The following is a 21,411-nucleotide window of genomic DNA, read 5'->3' on the forward strand; positions in this document are numbered from 1 at the left end:
ACAGGGTTGATACAGTCGTGTCTGCATCTCAGCAAATGCTATGATATCTGTGATTACATGTGAAACAGTTGTAAACACACACTCATCTGATGAAGCTGTCTGAAAGTCTGCTCTGTTAATAAACTGCCAGGTGTTCTTAAACCAGTTGAAAATTGTTATCTCTGGGCCTTTGCTAGGACCAAGGCAATCAAGAACCACTGCTTGTAAGACTATTTCTAAGATATGATGTCGACAAGCAAACCAAAGCATGTCCTTGTCAAGTTTTTGTTGAAGAAGGATACAAGCAGCATTTCTTGGACCGGAATTGACAGATATGGTGTCAAAACACATGCACTTTACATTATCTGTAATGTTCCAAGCCACAGCTGCTTTAAAAACTGCTACCGCAGAAGCTTGTTCAGTTCCCGAGCCTAGCTTTGAAACACCAACACGCTGATCTACACCTGCTCCGGAGACCAAAATTGGAAGGCGATCGACAATCTGTCTGCTGAATATATCCTCTCGGAGTTTCCCATCTCAGTGAATAGTTAGAGGAACTGTTGGTTTAAACTCCTGTTGTAGATTTTTAGCTATTACCTGGTATTACCTCATCCTGTCTCTGCGAATTGAAGAGCGATTGACATTGTATTCAGCAGGATCATGACCAAGGTGTTGCAGAGTTGGAACAAGAAGTAATGCAGCACTTCTGTCACTAACTTTAGCCAACTCCAGACAGGCTGACATTTTGTCATCCAATATGTATACTCGTCCTCTTTTTTGACGTTTTGCTGAGGTTGATGGTTTTATATCTTCTGTTTCAGGGTCTTTAATGTCTTGATTTTTTTTGCTGTCAGATGATGATTCCAGTGTCACTTTCTTTTCTCTTGTTGTTCTTTCTTGCCTCTCCTTCTCAATTTTTATGTCATGGTATCCTTTCCTTTTCTGAGATGATGCTCTTTTTCTTTCTAAAACCTTGTCGACACGGCCCATCTTTCCACGGCGTCCTGGTTCCCGCTGCGCTAACAGAAACTAACGGTCTTCTTGAATAAATATCATTTCCATTGCGTTGGTGTGGGCAAGGTCAAAAAAATGTTGAGGCCAACTTTCCAATTTTCGTCCTTCTTTTTCAGTGTTTCAGAACGCTTAGCTTTGTTTTCTTCATTATTCATCAGGTTGTCATACTCCTTAAAGAGACACTGAATTTTGTTTACCACATGTTTCTTGAGTCTTGTTGGAATGTGTGCCTTTGCCCAAACTGCAAGAAGGTCATTGGCTGTGGAATGTTCTGCTTCACAGACTGTCTTGTTCGTCACTTGCTTGTAGTGATAGAATAGCGCCATGACCTCTTTCTTCGATGGTAGTTTTGTTGAAATCAGAGTGTTTGATAATTGCTTGATGAGTCATATGTCTGTTTCACTTCTTATAATTGGTTTTAATATTGCATCAGTACTGTCACTTATACAAACCATGCAGTCTATGCTGTCACTCATTGCTGTGTCAGTGTCAGTGTATCTGCAGCCAAGTATCGGATTAATAAAGTTACCTGTGTCAGTGTGAAGCATAATTAACATATTGCAGTTCATAAAATTAAAAAAAAACCTGAAATTTGCATTTTCACTCACATTGCATGCAACAAAAATAGCGTCCTGTGCTGAAATGCATTGTGGGAAGCCTGCAGATAAATAAGTAAATAAGTCCAGCAGTTCAGAAAGCTACCATGCTGTACTATAGTGTAGGGTTGACTGTTGAAAACTGTGCAAGACATGCAGCATTGAGCAATGAGCAATGAGCATGCAGTAACCAAAAACTTTAACATCTGGTAGGGACCTCTTAATGTCAATATATTTGGCTCTTTTTTGGGATTATGTGGTATTTTAACAATAGAAACAAGATTAGGGGGTGCCTGCTCGAGAAATCTTACTTTGAAAAATAAGGACCACCCTAATATATATATATATATATATATATATATATATATATATATATATACAAGCTCGCCAATGGAGATACCTTGGCCACATACTACGTATGGACAATCTCCTACTACCAAAGACAGCACTCCATTGACAACCGTTGGGTTTACGCCACAGTGGCAGACTCAGAAACACCCAGCGTCAAACATACCAAACAGATCTCAGTAGCCTGCACCCACCAGTCCTACCTGAGTGGGGGGACACACTGGAAGCAGTAGGCCTGTAGGACGATTGAGGACTCTTTCGTGATGACCAGGGTACCTCTGAAAAGTTAATGAATTAAACTGAAAATTTAATTTTGAACCGAAAATGTGACTTATGACCACTATAATAATGAAAAAAAAAATGGTGAATTTAAATTCTTATGAAATTTTACAAAAAAATTGGTAAAAACCATATATTTCATTTACCATATATAATAAAGTTTTGTAGTAAATAAGTGATGAGAGACTTGTTAAATAAATTCACTATTGGTTTTCGACTAAGTTCAATTTATAAATGTGAAAATCACTGTTGCTAGATATGTCTTGTATAGATCATCAAACTTGATTGTATGAGACAAACCCACTTTCTGGATCGTTGAAACAATAGCTCTAATTTCTGCCAGAAACTCAAACAGTTCCTGCCTTACCATTACAGGAGAGTTAATTGAGATTTTTTGGATAAAACTTCTTATGCAAGCGCCTTCAATTCGTATTTCACCACACCTTCTTCAGTTCATATCCTACAACATAGTAGAGTAAGTATTTTTCCCTTAGCAGAAAAGTCATTTTTCTTTCCCCCGGCAGTGCCACCAAAGTTCCAAATATTATTTTTCAGCTTTCAAATAGCCGTTAGTTGATGGTTTGGTTTGAGCTGTAATGTTCTTAAAAAATTGATCAGTTTGTTTCTAACCCCCTCTCACATACAACTAACCTCTCTCTTTCTTCTGGTATTTTTCCTCATTTATTTAAAGTTTCTAATGTTGTACCTTTGTATGAAAAAGGCAATTCATCACTAATTTCAAACTATAGACCTATTTCTCTTCTTCCTGTAATCTCAAAGGTTGTTGAAAAATTAGTGTAAAGTATACTCTCTTTATTTGTATTTAGAACTAATACAACTACAAGAAATTCTCTCATAACTAACCATCAGTATCGTTTTCGTCCCAGTTTTTCAACCTTGCATGCATTTTAAGATGCAACAGAGTTTCTGCACGTTAACCTTAAAAAAGGTTCTAGTGTTTTGTGTTTATTTCTTGACTTTTCAAAGGCATTTGATATGGTTGTTCACTCTAATCTTTTGTCTAAATTATCTTTGTTTGGAGTGCACTGAGTCCTACGTGAATGGCTTAGGTCTTGTGGCTAAGGGAGATCTCAGTATGTTTCGGTTAATGATGCTTCTTCCTCTACCTTGCCTATTTTGAAAGGTGTCCCACAGGACTCTGTGCTAGGATCACTTTTGTTTATAATTTATATTAATGATCTTGCTGATGGTCTTCATCCATTTGTGCACTCTATTCTATTTGCTGACAACAGTAGATTTTTCAGTACTGCAAAGAACCTGCCATCTGCCACTTCCCTTGCTCAAGGTCTTCTTGATCAGGTAAAAGATTGGTGCTGATCAAATGGTATGACGCAACAGCCAAAAAAGTGCCATTGTCCACCTCAGGACCCCTTATCCTGTGAGAAACGCAAGGGAGCTAATTATCCTGATTTATGTGAATAATATTCTACTGCAAGCTACAGTTGTGAAATCTCTTGGTGTGTATCTTGACTGTGTTCTTTCTTTCAAACCCCATAAAACTCATACCTGCTCCCTTGTCCTCTGCCAATCTTCAATGTTACAAAGGATTAATTCATTTCTTCCACCAAAATGCTTTTATTTTTCATTACCTGTCTTATTGCTGTTCTGTCTGCGGTGGTACTAATATAGCTCTTCTCTGCTCACTTAACAAGAGCCCAAAATAGGGCAGTGCCTATTTTGAAAGGTGTCCCACAGGGCTCTGTGCTTGGACCACTTTTGTTTTTAATTTATATTAATGATCTTGTTGATGGTCTTCATCCATTTGTGCACCCTATTCTTTTTGCTGACGACAGTAGCTTTTACATTACTGCAATGAACCCGCCATCTACCACTTACCTTGCCCAAGGTCTTCTTGATCAAGTAAGAGATTGGTGCTAATCAAATGGTATGACTCAACAGCCAAAAAAGTGCCATTGTACACCTCAGGACCCCTTATCCTGTGAGAAACGCAAGGGAGCTAATTATCCTGATTTATGTGAATAATATTCTACTGCAAGCTACAGTTGTGAAATTTCTTGGTGTGTATCTTGACTGTTTTCTTTCTTTCAAACCCCATAAAACTCATACCTTTCTCCCTTGTCCTCTGCCAATCTTCAATGTTACAAAGGATTAATTCATTTCTTCCCCCCAAATGTTATGCTTTTATTTTTCCTTACCTTTCTTATTGCTGTTCTGTCTGGGGTGGTACTAATATATCTCTTCTCTGCTCACTTAACAAGAGCCCAAAATAGGGCAGTGAAGGCTACTTTTCTTCTACCTTGATTTTACCCTTTCTCTGATCTTTATAATGATACTGGAATAGCTCTGCTGGATCGCATTGTGGGTTAAAGTTACCTTTATTTAGCACATTCTGCTTTTCCAGGTATACTTCCACCGTCTCTGCAGTAGTTTTTCTTATGGTCAGGCTCAGGTAGGTACTCTTCTTTTTTATGTATTATTTTAGCAAATTTATTTTACCCAAACAACCATATACAGAAGCTCAGAGGTCTCCTGTTATTCAATCAGTTTTACCTTGTAACTCCATCCCTTCTGATGTTCCGGTATTTTTTTCTTGTCGGGTGTTACCATTGTAATTTTTTTTTTCTATCCTACTTTATATGTCACTCCTCTTCATTAAATATGTTTTTAATATTATATAATATTTTTTGATATCTATCCTAATTTCTATCCATGTCATTCATTTAATTTTTTTTCAGTTATAAGTTGTGTTTTTTTCTAAATCCCATATTTCTTAAATGTCATTGTCTTGTTCCAGTGTTTTTTTGTTGTTGTTATATGTATATGCTTTATTGCATGTGCTTTTTTGTGTACAAAAGTGTTTTATTTTGTTGGCCCTTTACAAGCTAAGCTTCTTGGGCATGTAAAAACCTTATGTTTTGTAATTGTTTTCTTTTAGTATTGATTGATTGAATTGACAGCAAGTTTCATGACCCTAATTTCTTTTCTCTGGTCAAAAATAAAAAAAATACTATGCTCCTGACTATCCATATATTCAGTAAAGTAAGACCCTATATTCTGCTGATGATGGTACAAAATCCAAATGTAGAAAAACGTTGTTGTCAAAAAAGGATTTTCTTAACCTCTTGGATAGATAAGGATGATTTCAAAGCTGGCAGAAATTTTTTAAGACGTTTGGTTCAAAATTTTTCTTCCTCTATATTCTCAGATTTCTTCTCTTTGTTCTAAACATTTGTAACATATTTTTTACCTAGACTGTGTACGAGGTTTGCCCTTATAATTGATTTTCCGGTCTGGGGTTATAATTTATCATTGTCTTATTTTCAAATTTTTGTAACATACCTTTTTAAATTGGATTCTAGGACAGGTTTTCTGTTTCTTGTTAGAATGTTTCATGAGTGACTTATAAGCAGAACACATATCTTTAATGTTGGAAACACTTTAGACCTGAATACAGACCTTTGGTTGACAAATTTTTTGAATTAATGGCACATTCTTCAGTTTAAATTAAGATGGTGGAATGTTGAGCAAAAGTACCTTTGAATGAAAAAAATTATGCCAATTGCAGGAGTTAGCTGTAGTCAACCATGTTCTATTTTTTAATTAGTCATTTGAAAAAAAAAACGAATTGTAAAGGTATAGATCTCAAAGAAGCACACGAATTGAACTACCAGTTATTGTCTGTTATTAGTAGCACATTAGGTACAGACCTAAACAAATGTTGAACACACAGAAATCCAACATCCAATGGAGCTCATTGAGATTCATAGTCCAAATATCCTCAAACAACTTAAATTACTAGATATCAAAAATTCAGTTGGGCCACATAGGTTACATTCACGTCTTCTAAAAGAAGTTGCTTAAGACATTCCTAAGCTACTCTCCCAATTATTCAAAGTCTCCCTATGTACCAAGAAAGTGCCAATAAAATGGACAACATCATTTTCCAAACATTTGTCCAAAAAGGGAAATAATCACGCAATAGTACACTACCATTACATAAATGAAACTTCTACTGTTGCAAAAATCCTAAAAAGAGTGTCAAACGACTCGGTCATGAAACACCTCAAATTTAATGAGATACTAGCATCCACATAACCAGATATGTTGCATCCATATCTTCATCAGAATTTTGCTAACGACGTCGCCAACTCACTCTCCCATTTAGTCAAAGTCTCCCTTGTTCACAAGGAAGTGCCAACAGATTGAAAAACGGAATTTTCACACCTTTGGACTATAAGGTACATAAAGCCAGTTCATACAACTACCATCACATAATTAAAACTTCTACTCTTGCTAAAATCTTGGAAAGAGTGGTAAGTGATTATGTCACGAACCACCTGAAACTTGATATGATAGTGTCAACAAGCCAACATAGTTTTTAACCAGGAAAGTCTGTACAAACAGATTTACTGAAGACTTATAATTTTATAACATACCTGATTGATCAGGGCATACCTATGGATGTCTTGCTGCTTGACCTTGTTAAAGTGTTTGACAAAGTTCCACATCTACACTTGAACATAAAACTCATCTCATGTGGAATTTATGAAGGCCTTGTGGGCTGGATCTCAGCCTTTCTTACAGATAAAACAGAGAGAATGAAGGTTTTTACTAATGAAGGAAAATCAATCCTCTCTGAAAGATGTGGAGTCACATCTGCAGGTGTCCTGCAGGGTAGTGTTTTAGGACCTACTGTATTCAATATCAATACAAAGGATATTTTTCAATTAGCTAAAAATCATCTAACTCTATGCTAATGACTCAAAGTCATTTGTGCAGTGATTCATGAGTCACTACAAGAAGATCTTGAAAATATTCAAAACTGGGCAACAATATGGTGGATGAGCTTCAATATTGACAAATGTAGAGTGATCCATTTTGGCAAGTCCAACCCAGGTTTCAAGTATACTATGGAAAATCCAGTTGTAAATAACATTCAAGAGATATAGAGTGTGAATGAAAAGAGGGATCTCGGAACCATTATTGAAAACCACTATAAATTCCGTTCAAATTGAAAGAAGAGTGTGTCTCATGCAAACCCTTTCCTAGCACTCCTATCACCAGGACACAGGAGTCACATGCAGCTCCTTGAAGGGGTGCAATGCAGAGCCACAAAGGCAGTATCTAAGACGAGAGACTAGCCTTATGATTCAAATTTGAAGGAACTGAAATTATCTACACTGGTTTACTGACAACAAAGAGCTGATATACTGCTAAGCTTACTTCATAAGACCCCCTGCCCCCAATTCATTTGTCAATTTCCCTAAATATTGGCACTGACAGGAGGAGAAATTCAAAGAAGCGTTTCAAACCATCTGGCAAAACTTTACACTAGCAACAGTTTTTCTCCTGCCATGTAGTACACCACTGAAATAGCTCTCAAATACAACAGTCTCAGCTCCTAATGATGAAGTTTTAAAAAAGATATTAGATTTTGAATGGAATGGTGTTCCCTGAAAAACCAGTGGAATGCATTTGATGTTAAATCATTCATATCATCAAGTATGGAGCAATTAACAGATCAAGATGGATCTTAATTTGGTCCAAAGTATAAATTAATGTAATAGAATAATGGATCTTGAGAGAGATATTCAAGAACAAAAAGAGAGATACCTTTATATTTCTACTTATATATTTTTTTTAATGGTTTTGTTCATGTTTATTGAAATTTATTTCTAACATTTAACACTAGGCTATATAATAAACTAACAAAAATGATGCAATTTTCACTTTATAACATACAGCAAAGCATGAATAATGAATTATATTTCCTTGTTTTTTTTTTCTGTTATGAATAAGTTTTTATGATTGGTTGTGTTTTTTTTTATACTTAACTCAAGACTATATGATACCCTGCGTGGGGCAGTCAGGGACATAATTTGCTTTGGGGCAGGGAAGGGGCTCCTGCCCTATCCAAGCTCTATTTTGCCCCCCCCCCTCTCAGGCTGAAATTTAGTTTCTGCAAAAAATCTTGTCAAAACTAAGATAAGCCTGCATAATTCAAGCATCCAGAGAAGCCAGTCAGTTTTCTTTATTATAGCCTATCTTTATCTTTAAGGCAATTATTTAATAGGACTCATTTTTCAGTTTTCACTTGATTTGGGAAATTTTGCTCCAACTTTCCTCCCCCCTCCCAGCATTTTGAGCAAATTACACCACTGGGGGCAGCTACAGAGGAGCTATCAAAAAACACAAACTAAACTATAAAAACTAATGTAAAATTAGCAATCTGAAAGTTTTTCTCTTTTTGTTCCAGCATGTTTCAAATTGTAACTTATAGAGACCTTCACCAAAGGAACCTTTTGGCAAGACATAAACAAACATATGCAGATGTCATAAATTAAAGTTTGCTACAGCCTATATTAAATGAAGCAAAATCCTTTTAAGCAAATAAGAAATTATCCAACTTGGAAAATAATTGAAATTTTAGACAAAAATAGAATTATCTTGCTAGCCAAATACAATAAAGCATAAGAGCCAGCTTAGTATCCCTAACTAGGTGGAAAATGCTTCACCTTTATGCTTGTGATATATATATCAAACTAGACAGATACGTAAATCTTTCATGCAAACTAGTGATAATATCCAACTAGTCAGACATTTTTTTCACTTAGACATAGCATGAACATCTAAATTGGTGGATAACACTTTGTCATAGTCCTTCTGATATTAATCCAACTATGTACTAAAGTAACTTCCTGTCTAGTTAAATATATATCAGAAAATCTAAGACTCAGCATTATCCACCTAGTTAGATATTCTTGCTGTGTCTAAGAGAAATGAATTATGTGGCTAGTGAGATATTAGCCCCAAACTTCTTAGAGAATCTTCTTATCTGCCTAGTTGGATATATATATCAGAAACACTAAGCAACATTATCATCCAACTAGGTAGATATTCTCTCTGCATAAGAGAAACAGTTTATCTGGCTGATTGGATACTAACACCAAACTGCTTAGAGAATCTTCTTATCTGCCAAGTTGGATATATATCTGAAACACTAAGCTATGTTATTATCCAACTAGTTAGATATTCTGTATATTGCATAGTCAAATATTTGGTAAAGTTCTACAAAATCATATTATTGAGTTAGAAATAAAGTGAATACACCATTTGATGCCTTTTTTTATGCTGATTATGAATATAATAATAATTTCTATATGAAATTAATTTCAGCCCCCCCCCCTATATATACCTAACCTAACCCTGTATTGGCATATATAGGGGGGGGCTGAAATTCATTTCTGATAGAAATGATTATTACATTTGTAATCAGCATAAAAAAAAAGGCAGTCAATATCTACAAAATCATATTATTGAGTTAGGAATAAAGTGAATACACCATTTGATGCCTTTTTTTATGCTGCTTAAAAATATAATAAGGATTTCTATCGGAAATGAATTTCAGCCCCCCCCCCCCTATATAGGCTATACCTAACCCAACCTAACCCGGACTTGGCCGCTATAGGGGGGGGCTGAAATTCATTTCCGATACAAATGATTATTACATTATTTATCAGCATTAAAAAAGGCATCGAATGGTGTATTCACTTTTGTCCTAACTCAATAATATGATTTGGTAGAACTTTACCAAATATTCAGCTAGGTAGGTAAAGGTGTATGAGTCTTAAAAATATTATTATCTGTCTAGCATGATATTTTATCTTAATACTAAGTGTAGTTGGATATTATTTTTAATTTCTATAGAATGTAATTTTTTAAGAATATCCATTGGGCACCTTCCCATAAATTTCACAATAAAAGGACACAATACAGAGAAAGCAAATATCTTACAGATAGAGGGATGAGGGATGGAATATATTGAAACTACCCTAATATGAGCTGATACTCCTATGTCAGACCTTCGACAACAGATATAATGACAATATCAAATTGATGTGAGTTCAAAATTATTGCCAGATGTTACATCAGTGATGCGATGTACTTGACATTAGATTGCGCACCAGGCCTTTTTGACATTAGATTGCAAACCAAAAATCGCCGGCTGTGTCATTTATTGAGTTGGTTTATGGTGCCGTTTGAAATTCAGGGGAAATTATCTATTGTATGAATATATGCAAAAAAAAAGAAATTCACAGACACCAGACCGGGTATCCGCAAATTTTGTGAATTTTTAATTTCATAGTAATAGAACTCATTATTTTTTGTATTCAGTCTTAATTGACAGATTTTGACACCAGAGTCCAAAATTTGAAAGAGTGAAGCAATTTGACTGATTAAATACGCTTTCGAAGTCAAAGTTTCCGTTCTCAGTCTCAGACCTTACAAGCAATATATTTTCCTCAGTTCTCTGGTATGTCAGAGAATTAAATAAAAGCAGGAATTAAAGAAGACCTAATTAAAGAAGATAAAACAATTAAAGAAGAATTAAATTAATGAATTAAAGAAGACCTACTTTCTGGCTGATATGCTGATTTATTCCTTATCTACAATAGAAACTGTGATTAAAGAACTAAAAAAGGAATAAGTACTCAGTATACTCGTCTTGCAAAATAAATAAGTTGTACAAAAACGTGGAAGTTAATGGTGCATTTGACAAAGATAACTAATAGATAGAAGTATCTAATGAAGAACTAAAGTAAAGCATGATCCTTGAAGGTCATCTCTACAAAATGTAATTTATGTAATTGACATCAAAGTATACTTTTTTTATACATTTTTTTTATGACATTGAAATTATAAGCTTAAAAAATATGAAAATTCTCAAAGTTCTTTATGATAACAAAATATTTCTTAGAATTCTAAATATAAATAAGAACAACAAGCACGACGACGGCCAAAGTTTACCTTTCAATGAATTTTGAAAATGATTTGTTCATTTTTTTAATCAAATATTATATTTATCTTTGACAAGTATTCAAGATCATCTTCAAAGTTAAACAAAGTTAAACGGAAAACCCCTCTTCTATATTGCCAAAAAATTTCTTCAAGAGTTTTATATTAATTTTCATTGTCATTGGATGGTTTTTTAATGTCTTAAATATCAATAGTAAATATATTTATCATAACAGTCGTAGGATTAAAGCCCCCGCAGTACTTTCCCTAGCAATCTAGCCAAAGTTGGATGTCTCAATAGAGTTAAGTATTTTCAGTTGCATTCTGTTTTAAATTTTGTAATTGACAAGATTCATAACAGAAAACACTTTCTCAACGAAGGTGTTGCTGATGGGTAAGCCTAAGACAGAAAGAGCTGCTTGAGCTATGTCAACAAAGGTCAGCTTTTCCCACTCTCTTCTGTATTTTTTTTTTATTAAAACTTGACATTTTTCCCATATCTGATTTTCACACGAAGGATAACGCACGCTTTGATAGTTTAAAATTAAGTTGTCAGGGAGCCTGGAATGCAATTTGAGAATCCCTATGGGGCTCTAAAAATTTCATCTGTCTTTATTGTCAGTTTCCTGAATCTGTCAATAAAACTTGTCAGTAAACTCTACACTTTAAGATTTTGAGTTTTATCATTGTAAGTGTGAAAGCAAAATACGCCCACTTTGTACCGAATTGTTCTAACATGCACCAGATCGGCACAATGCGCCAATTTGAAAATTCAATGTACAATCGACTAAAAAAAAAACGCCCAAATGGCACAAATTCACATCATTTGGTAACACATTGTCAAATTATGAAGAAACTGTATGATTCTGAAGGCCCTAAAAGTGTATCCAAATTGGAGTTAGTTTAAACGACAACAAAACAATGTTAATGTCGTCCTGAAAATTATTACAGAGCACCATTTTAGAAAAAATTTCCCAATTCCAGAATTTGTGTGAGGGTATATGGACTATCATACAGTCCTTTTTCCACTTTGACTTGAAAATGATATCTTCAAATAGTAAACAATCCTTCTTTGTCTTTTGAAAAAAGCCCTGGTTATAAAAAATACCCCTTTCAGTAAGGTTCTTACTTTACAGGCAAGAGCCGTTTCAAGGGTCAGTGGTGGCCAAGGATAAAATAAATTACAGCACCCTCTTCTCGACTCAAGTATAAGCAAAAAAACGAATAACAGTGAAAAATTGAACCAAAGTAGGCAAGTCCCCAACCCCAGCTCAACCCTAGAAGTACCGGCGCAACCTCAAATTGAATTGCCTCAACTACGAGATGAGATATTTCTTCCCAGAAGTTTAAGGCTTGTTCGCAGAGCAGTGCAAGTACGACCATTTCTACTCACTCTCGTTATCTTCTACAATATAGAACTCTACAAATAAAAAAAACTTTTAATTATAATATTAGTGAATTGTAGCATAAACTTATAAATTCACATTCCAGTATTAGGTGGGAATTATATTATTTTTATATAATTGAATATGTCTAGAATCTCTAGTCTTCCAAAACCCATCTTAATCTATGCACAGTCCTGTTGTTAAGAAGGTGTATGTGCAGCATATAGGATAAGCTAACAGTGTGGAATTAAAAACTTTATAGGATGTTGAACCAACCAAAATATACTCTGTACATTAATCTTTTTAAAATACTTTATGCACTATGTGAAATATTTTGGAAACAGTTAAATGTATTAAGTTGAAACTTTCAGGGAATTATGAGGCTAATGTTTCTTTCGATTAAAAGATACTTTTTGCATCTTAGTTGTCAAAAAGACGTGTTCATAATACTTTAGGAACGACTAGTGGTATTTGTAGAAACTTTCAGGGAACGTTAAAGGGGGTGTTTTACACCTAGAGGAGGGGGAAAGAGGGGGAAAAGCTAAACTACTGCTTGGAATCATTTTGTATGTTTTAAATTTGACTTGAATATACAATCTAATATAATCTGTACTTAACTGAAAAAATTAAAATGAATTTACTAAAGAAAATGTGCATTGTCAGTTTAATATTCATATGCTGATATTTTTTCTTTAAAATTATAATTAATTTTTTATTCCTAAAGCTATAAAAGTAAAAATAATTAAAATAATTTTTTCCGGTTAAGTACAAATTACATTCGAGCTTTTAAAAAGCATGGGGATTAGAACCCTACCCATATTAATATCTGCTTGTTTTGAGTTTGACTCAGTTATTTATTTCAATATCTGTTAGTTTTCGGTTTCATTTATCTATTAGTACTGACTTGTGGTAGCTGTATGCTTGGCAGATTATTTGATTCTACTTTTGGTTTGATGGAGTTTTTTACTGTTTTTGAAAAACTTATGTTGTAGAAAAAGTTTTTTTAATTAATTTCTGTCCGTTTTATATTGACATAGTCTTTTTCAAGGAGAAAGACTGAGCCTCTTCTAAAGTTAACAACCATCCCTTCCGTAAAAACCTTAACTACCCCCTGGGCATAACTTACAACCCCAGGCCCTTATCTCATGGGTTTGTTTCAACCCCAAAAGTTTTTGATATGCTGAACAAAATTGCTATCTCAAAATTTTGAATGGTAGTGCTTGAGGAGATGAGGGGAGTAGGGAGAGAGGAGTTTGCCCTTTGATCACTTTTGGCTAATAAAAAAGGAACTAGTCTACTCAATTTCAAACTGAATGAACCCTTTTTGAAGCTTCTACGACAAAACTTTCAATAAGAACCAGATACGCTCCAAGGGTATAACTTACAAAATTTGTCCTGAGGGCTATGGAGAGATGTTTGTCATCCTCAAAGAAATAATTTCAAGACCTTTCAACTAGGATGAACAAATTGGCCATATAAAAATGTTGATCAGAAAAGTTTGGGGAAATGATAGGAGTGGGAGGTGATACTCCCTCCGATTAATTTCGACTATTAAAAAGGGCGATACCCCTCTCAATTTTCAATTGACTGAACACTTTTTTAATTTCTTGCCACAACTCTATCTCTAAAACAATTTTATGACACTAGGGCATATCTTAAAATCTTAGCCATATGGCTGTGGGGGGGATTTAAGAATCAAAAACATACTTTTAGTACCCGTCAACTACGGTCTACAAACGTGCTAAATCAATATTTTTAACGGCAGTACGCAGAAAACTGATTGGGTGTAGGGAGGGGGCAATCCCCCTCCAATCCCGTGTGACTATTAATAAGCTTAATAGACCTATCAAGTCACTTTTATATGTGAACATAATGAAGTATATACGACAAAAATTACTATAAAAACATTATATGCCCCCAGGTCGAAATTTACAACACTTGCCCTGAAGGTTTTCATCATTTAGGATCGTATTTCCAGAATTTTAAACTACGTTGCAAGAGAAAGCTCTTAATAATTTTATGGAATGTTTTTTTGGAAATGGTGGGCGTGAGAGGGGGGCTAGTTGCCCGACAATTACTGCCAACCATAAAAAAGATCACAAGTACTATAAAGGCCTCATCTAATAATCTCGTACTTAAGTTTCTATAAATGCAATGACTAGATAAATCTTATATGCCCCCAGGGCATAAATTAAAACTCGTATCCTGAGGACTGTAGGGAGGGGGGTTTCATCCTCAAAAACCTATTTTCTAGAATATTCAGCTACGTAAAAAAGTAGCTACTTTGAATTTTTGACTGGGTTTTAATTTTTAAATGGTGGGTGTGAGAGGGGGTTGGTTGCCCTATACTCACTTTCTAATATTAAGGAGTGTACTATCACTATTAATTTCCCATGGAATTAGCCTTTTTCCATGTTTCCCCTACTGCATTGTCTATAAAAAAACATTATATAGACCTAGGCCATAACTTAAAGCCCACGCCCTGAGGGGTGTGGGGGGTTTATGATCCCCAACGACATAATTTCCCGAACTTTCAACTACGTTGAAAAAAATGGCTATCTCAAAATTTTGATTGAATGTTTTTGGGGAAATAGTAGGCGTGAGAGGGGGGTTAGTTGCCCTCCAATCACTTTCAACCATGAAACAGTGCACTGGCAATTTCCATTTCAAATTGAATTAGATTTTTTTAAATTTTTTTCGACAATAATTTCAATAATAACCTAGTATACCCCAAATGTACAGCTTACAACTCTTGCCCTTGGGTTTTCGGGGGGAGTTTCATTCTACAAGGCATAATTTACATATTTTTCATCTACTTATTACAAAATGTCTATCTTAAAATTTTGATTGGATGTGTTTTGGAAAATTGTGGAATTGGGATTGGTTTTATTTGCTTTCAAATCATTTTCGACTATCAAAAAAGGTGCTAACCCTCTGAATTTCCAATCAAATGAGCCCTTTTTAAGTTTATATGACAACGTTTTCTATAAAAACCTTGTATGCCCCCAGATCATATGTAACAACTCTTGCCCTGAGGGCTGTTTATGGGTTATCATCCTCAATGACATACTTTCAAGAATTTTCAACTATGTTAAGCAAAACGGCTATGTTAAAAGGTAGTGCGCAGGGGTGTGGGATAATTGTAGGCGTGAGACGGGGGTTAGGTGCCCTCTAATCACTCTTGTCTTTTAAAAAGGCACTATCACTTTAAATTTCTGATCGAATAAGACTGTTTTCAAGTTGCATCGAAAAGGCTTTCTATAAAACCTTTTATGTGCCCAGGGCATAAGGAAAAAGGACTTCCCTGAGCGATGTGGGGGGGGGAGGGTGTCATCCGCAAAGAACTAATGGCAAAAAATTACAACGCAGGTGAACGACCCGGCCATATAAAAATTGTCAGATCCGGCGTGTGGGGAAAGTGTTGGCGTGAGCAGGGGGTTAGTTTCCCTCCAGTAACTGTTAACTATTACATAGGGCACGAGCTCTTTGTTTTTCCAATTGAATGAGCCCTTGCCCAAGTTTCTTAGACACATCTTTCATTAAAAACAGTATCGACCCCCCGGAGCTTCATAAAACCCCTGTTACGTGGGGCTGTGGGGGGGGGGAGTGTCCTCTAAAAAGAAATAATGTCCATAATTGTACCATAATAATATCAACCCGGGTATCGCAATATTTTTAGTACAATTTGTTGGGAAAAGTGCGGGCATGGAAAAGTGTTAGTTGCCGTCCATTAGCTTTCGACTATTAAAAAAGGCACATAACCCTTCCAATGTCCAATCAAATTAGTCCTTATCAAAATTTTTAAAACAAATCTTTCCATACAAAGTGCCATGTTTTAAAGAAACCAAAAAATAATCCATTGTGCCAGCATCTTTCTTTTCTTAGTCAGCGCTATTGCACTGTCAATGAAAGCAATGTGTACTTTGCACTTAATTGAAAACTGTATTTATCTTGAATAGTGTGCTTGTATGTTTCGAAACAACGACAAAAATTAAAACATAAATCATTATAATAATCAAGATGACTCGAAATAAATAATGAACATAAATTGAATATTTAATACAAAATGTCATTAATTCCTAGAAATTCATCAATTAAACATTTTAGTTCACTGTAATTTCTCATTTTCTATATTGTAAATATAAAAACAAAATATTTGCAACATAATTCATCAGAGGCAACGATAAAGCGTTGTACATAGTACATAAGGCTTATATATTTTTTCATTTATCTTTTGTATTTTTTTTCACACATGTACTTTAAATATAAGAGACTGTCGTAAATGTTTTGGAGGGGGATAATTCAATTATAAATCATAATTTATATTTACATGTTTAAAATTAAATTTATAAGAAGGCAACAAGGCTAATCCGCCTTTTTTTTGCCAAATGCTTCCTCTAAAATTTTTAAGAACATCATTTTTTTTAAGAGAGTTCAATTATCAAAAAAAAAACTCGAGGTTAATACAACCCCCCCAGGGCCCCGGAAAAGATGGTGTAAGTTTTGTTTGGGGGACATATATGGTTCGTCTCAACTGGATCTTAGTATAAACTTCCGAGAGGGCTTATTTAATTAGAAATTGAAATTTCTAGTTAATATTCTAAGAATCAAGAGATCCTAGGGCTACCAGCTTCTCGCATCAAGACCTTTTTTCCCCAAAGACTCCAGTGTCAAACAAATAATTCTGTGGAATAACCAACACACCGGAGTCAAACCCACTCCCGGGGCACGGGGGCAGATCTTGTAAGTTATACTCAGTGAATATATATGGTTCTTATCGAAGGGATGCTCACATAAACTTTATAGAGTGCTCGTTTTATTGGATACTGATAGTTCTAGCTAACTTTTAAGAGTCAAAAGTGATTATAGGGCAGCTGGCCCCCTCCCCCCATGCCCGTTTTTCTTCAAATGCCTCCAAAAGAATTTGTGGGAAACCACTTTTTGTGAAAATAGTTAAAACGTCAGACAACAAACTCGGTGTCAACACGACCCCCAAGGGCCCGAGAACAGGCGTCGTAAATTATGCCCTTGGGGCATTTATGGTTCTTATGGAAGAGATGCTCATATAAACTTTAGAGAGAGAGCTCAATTGATTAGAAATTGAAAGTTCTAGTTAACTTTTTGATATTAAAAATTAAGCGGTGGGCAGATATCCCCCTCTCCGACTACGTTTTTCCCCAAACCCCGAAATATAAAATTTTTAGATCGCATTTTTGTTAAAATATGTTGAATAAAAAAAAACCACAACTCTGCTGTCGAGTGGAAAAAGTTTTTTTTTCCAGTAAGTAAAACTATTTGGAAATTAAAAAAAATTTTTTATCTATAATTATCAAAATTTGAAATTTTAATTTTGTTCATTTTAAAAAAGTTTTTTTTTGTTTTTTTTTTTAAACTAGTTATTTTTTTTAGGGTTTTAATTTGTGTACTTTAAATTTAAATAAACTAGACAGAATTAACATTTGGACACAAGATGTTCGCTTTTTCGTGACGATATTTAGCTTCTTTTGTCATAACCAGGATTCACTTCTTAAGGAAAAAACTATTAAAAACTCAAAATGGAGATCGAAATATATGTGTACTACATTTTTTTTGATATTATAAAATGAACGTCAACAGAAGCAAGTTTTAAATGAAAATAAAAATAAAGAAGCAAATTTAAAAATTTTTGGTGTTGGGAATACTACCCCCCCCTCAAAATTTATAATTATATATTTAAATATTCGACAAAAACTTTAATACTATAAAATAAACAACAACAAGAAAATCACATCTAACTAAATATGATTTAATTCCTTTAAAAAATTAAGCGATTTTACTTGCATATACTCGCAGGGGGACACACGATAAAATTAAATAGTCATTCTTCAAAATGAAGTCAGATATAACACACTCAGAGTCGGGGTAAGCTTAAATCAAGACAACTCAATCAACATAGTGACATTCATTACTAGTTTTCAACTTTTTCACCAGCTTTCTGTAGCACACTTTTAACTTGATTACAAAGCTGATTAATCCAATTTAACTAACTGCACCAATAAGGAGGTGAGTATTCCAAATCTAAAGCAAATACTAGTAATACAAAGTTAAGCATGTATCCTCACATTTAGAAGTGTAATTCAGGGATCAACAAACCCAATATTTGATGATTTAGTATAACAGCGTCATAAGTACATAAACTATGTCACAAATAAATTTACCAAGGGACACACTTTTAATCAGCATTAAGTTAAAAACACTCGTCTAAAAACCAGGGGCTTCACAAATTCCTTTACAACCGATACTGACTGAACAATTATCATACTGAATTTTACCAGATGCATTTTACTAAGGATAACAACTACGCCAACCCCCTAAGTGCGTTTCACTGTAAGTGATATTTAGCAGTGCACATATAAATTGGGTAAATAACCAAACACATTGTCCTGTTTCTTTGTTCCCAAATTGCTAGAACTTGCGCTCTATCGTCATGCACAGCAATAACACTGAACTTCGAAAGTCACTCGCTGAATCTTAAATTTTAGCAACTCACCCCCAAATATAGTAACGTCTCTAAATAGACATTTTAGTTTGTTGCTGATTAAGAAAGAGACCCCTATATACCTGCAATAGGGGTTAAATCTCAACAACGTATAAAAAACACGTCAGTTAGAAGGAATGAAGATTGTACCACCTTAGTTAAAAATTCAAGATATTTAATAAAAAGATGGATCAGGAGAACATATTTTGTAGTATTCATCTAGTCTTGGGTATACTGTCAAATTCAATTCCAAATATCTTCTGTTCTAATGTGCAATTTCAAAGGAATGGTGTTCTTCTTGTGTGATTTTTCCTTTGCATCATAACAATTTTATGAAATAGAAGTCAAGATAGTTAATGAACCCTCCAAGTCAATGGACCGGAAACTTGCTGTTACCCTTAAGTTATTATTTTTTTCAGTAAAAGCATAGTTTGTCGCTATTTGTAACTCTTATTTGTTTCGTAACTTATGTATCGATTCTAGGGATGACGTTAGTAGTCTCGGATGAGCACAGGACCTCCACAACTGAGAAAAACATTCTGACACTATGCACAGAATCGGGATTAGTGAAGTTCAATTTATCAAGGAAGCCAAATGGAGTGACTTCAATCGTGTGTCTGGAGTTTAACCGAGTGTATTTGAGTTGCTAAGATTCATAGAAGCTTAATGTAGAGGTCCTTAAGGTAGTGAACTTCAACCTCCAGGCTGTACTATTAGAAATCAGTCTACGGATTAGGTATGGGATAAATCAGGTTTATAGTGATTGCAAAGTAACATCAACCAAGTGAATAGTCAAAACTTGATAAAATAGAACTTTGATAAATATTTTTCATACGATAATAGAGTTTCAAAACTTCGCAAATTAGATACAGTAGATGACAATATTCAATTATTTGAGGATTTTACGATGATAATACATTATACAGTGATATGAGTTTGAAAAAAAATAGAACTCAGGTGGACATAGTTTTTTTCTAATAAAAAATGTTTGATCAAAAAGTTAGAGTTGATTCAGAAACTAGAGATTTAAGGAAAGAAGAAAATGTTGAAAATAGGGGTACACTAGTTAAATGGTTCAGCGTCACAGACCAGCAGGAATTTTTTTGACGGTTAGTTCAGGGCTGAACTATCAAACACCAGTTCCCCATCGCTTTGGAAAACGTCTTAAATTAATAAAAAAAAGAAGACACAGTCAATTATAACATTTACTATACAATATATTTAATGCCTAGTCTTTATAAATATAAGATTTAGTATTAAATTCTAGATTATTATATTAGATATTAAATTAAATTATTTATAATGAATAAGTGGTATGATTTAAAAATTTGTAATGATTTTGACAGTGCCCAGTTCTTCAGCCATTAGCGGAAAATATGCAAAAAGGAGGATGTATGTAGATTTAGAAAAAAAATTTTATACAATGCATTATACAATATACAAGAGTTAGCATATTATACATAGAATTCTATAGGTCAGACCTGCCAAAGCTTTTTTGTAAGGATATTAGCTGATAACTAACGCAAAATTTGGTATGGTGCAGGTAAGTGCTTCAGAATGCTGCTTTCTATGGCCTTATTCGTTTCATCACCAACCTTTTGTTATTAAAAAAAAAAAATATATATAGCTGGTCTATCATATTTGAGGTTGAACACAGTGTGTATCTTTAAATACCACCTGTACTTTGTTCACTATAGCCAATAGCAAGACACTAAACTACCCATGCCTAAGTTGAGCATAAAAAATAAGTGGACATTTATCTGCAGAACTCCAGGAGAAAAAGATGAATAACAATTTTTCATAACGAATTTATAGAACCTTTCGTCAAAAATTTGGGCAGTGTGCCCCTTTGAACGAAATACACAATATCGATATGTAACACAATTAACAAATCAAAACATGTTGCAGCCAATCAGCAAGAAAAAAACACCCTTATAAGTTTATTGTGGAATCACACGAGTTAATAAAAACTAAACCGTTGACTTAAAATATATATGCCTCAAATTTATACATTCAGGTCAATTGACAATAAAAACTAAGCTGTTAAAATAAAAAAAAAAATTTAATATGTATACAAAACCATCATAAAATACAAATAGTTACATAAAAATTTAAAAGAAAAAATATCAAATCAAAATAAAAACCGAAAAATATTGGTGAAAAAAAAAAATTGAGAATAGTTTGTAGTTTTCATCTAGTCTTGAGTATAATGCCCAATTAAAATCTAAATATTATATGTTATTATGTGCAATTTCAAAAAGGAATTTTGTTCTTCTTGTGTGATTTTTCCTGTGCATCATAAAAGGAATTGTCAAAGACATAAAACTCTGAATAATAAAAGTTTAAAATAGTACTTATCTTTTATATATGTGACAAAAAAATAAGGCTATGCAGACAATTTACAAAAGGTTTTTTTTGTATGTGCTGCAGACAAAACTTTTCCCGAGGAAACAGAATTGCTTAAATAGAAAAGTGTTTCTCTGGCTTGAATTTTTTGAGAATTTGTATATGAACA

General features: G+C 34.1%; 1 protein-coding gene across 1 annotated transcript in view; it reads left to right on the plus strand.

The window, feature by feature from the left end:
- Positions 1-4,049: 4,049 nt before the first annotated feature.
- The window catches only part of LOC148945811 (uncharacterized), a 33,010-nt gene continuing 15,648 nt past the window's right edge, over positions 4,050-21,411 (plus strand). Inside the window, exons 1-2 of the mRNA XM_089098178.1 lie at positions 4,050-4,097; positions 6,647-6,892. Coding sequence (XP_088954304.1) covers positions 4,050-4,097; positions 6,647-6,892 — 294 coding nt within the window. The remainder of the gene's footprint in view (positions 4,098-6,646; positions 6,893-21,411) is intronic.

This window comes from Artemia sp. Qi Xiang Cuo, chromosome 12 (genome assembly GCF_049724085.1).
Source record: "Artemia sp. Qi Xiang Cuo chromosome 12, ASM4972408v1, whole genome shotgun sequence".
Lineage (NCBI taxonomy): Eukaryota > Metazoa > Arthropoda > Branchiopoda > Anostraca > Artemiidae > Artemia > Artemia sp. Qi Xiang Cuo.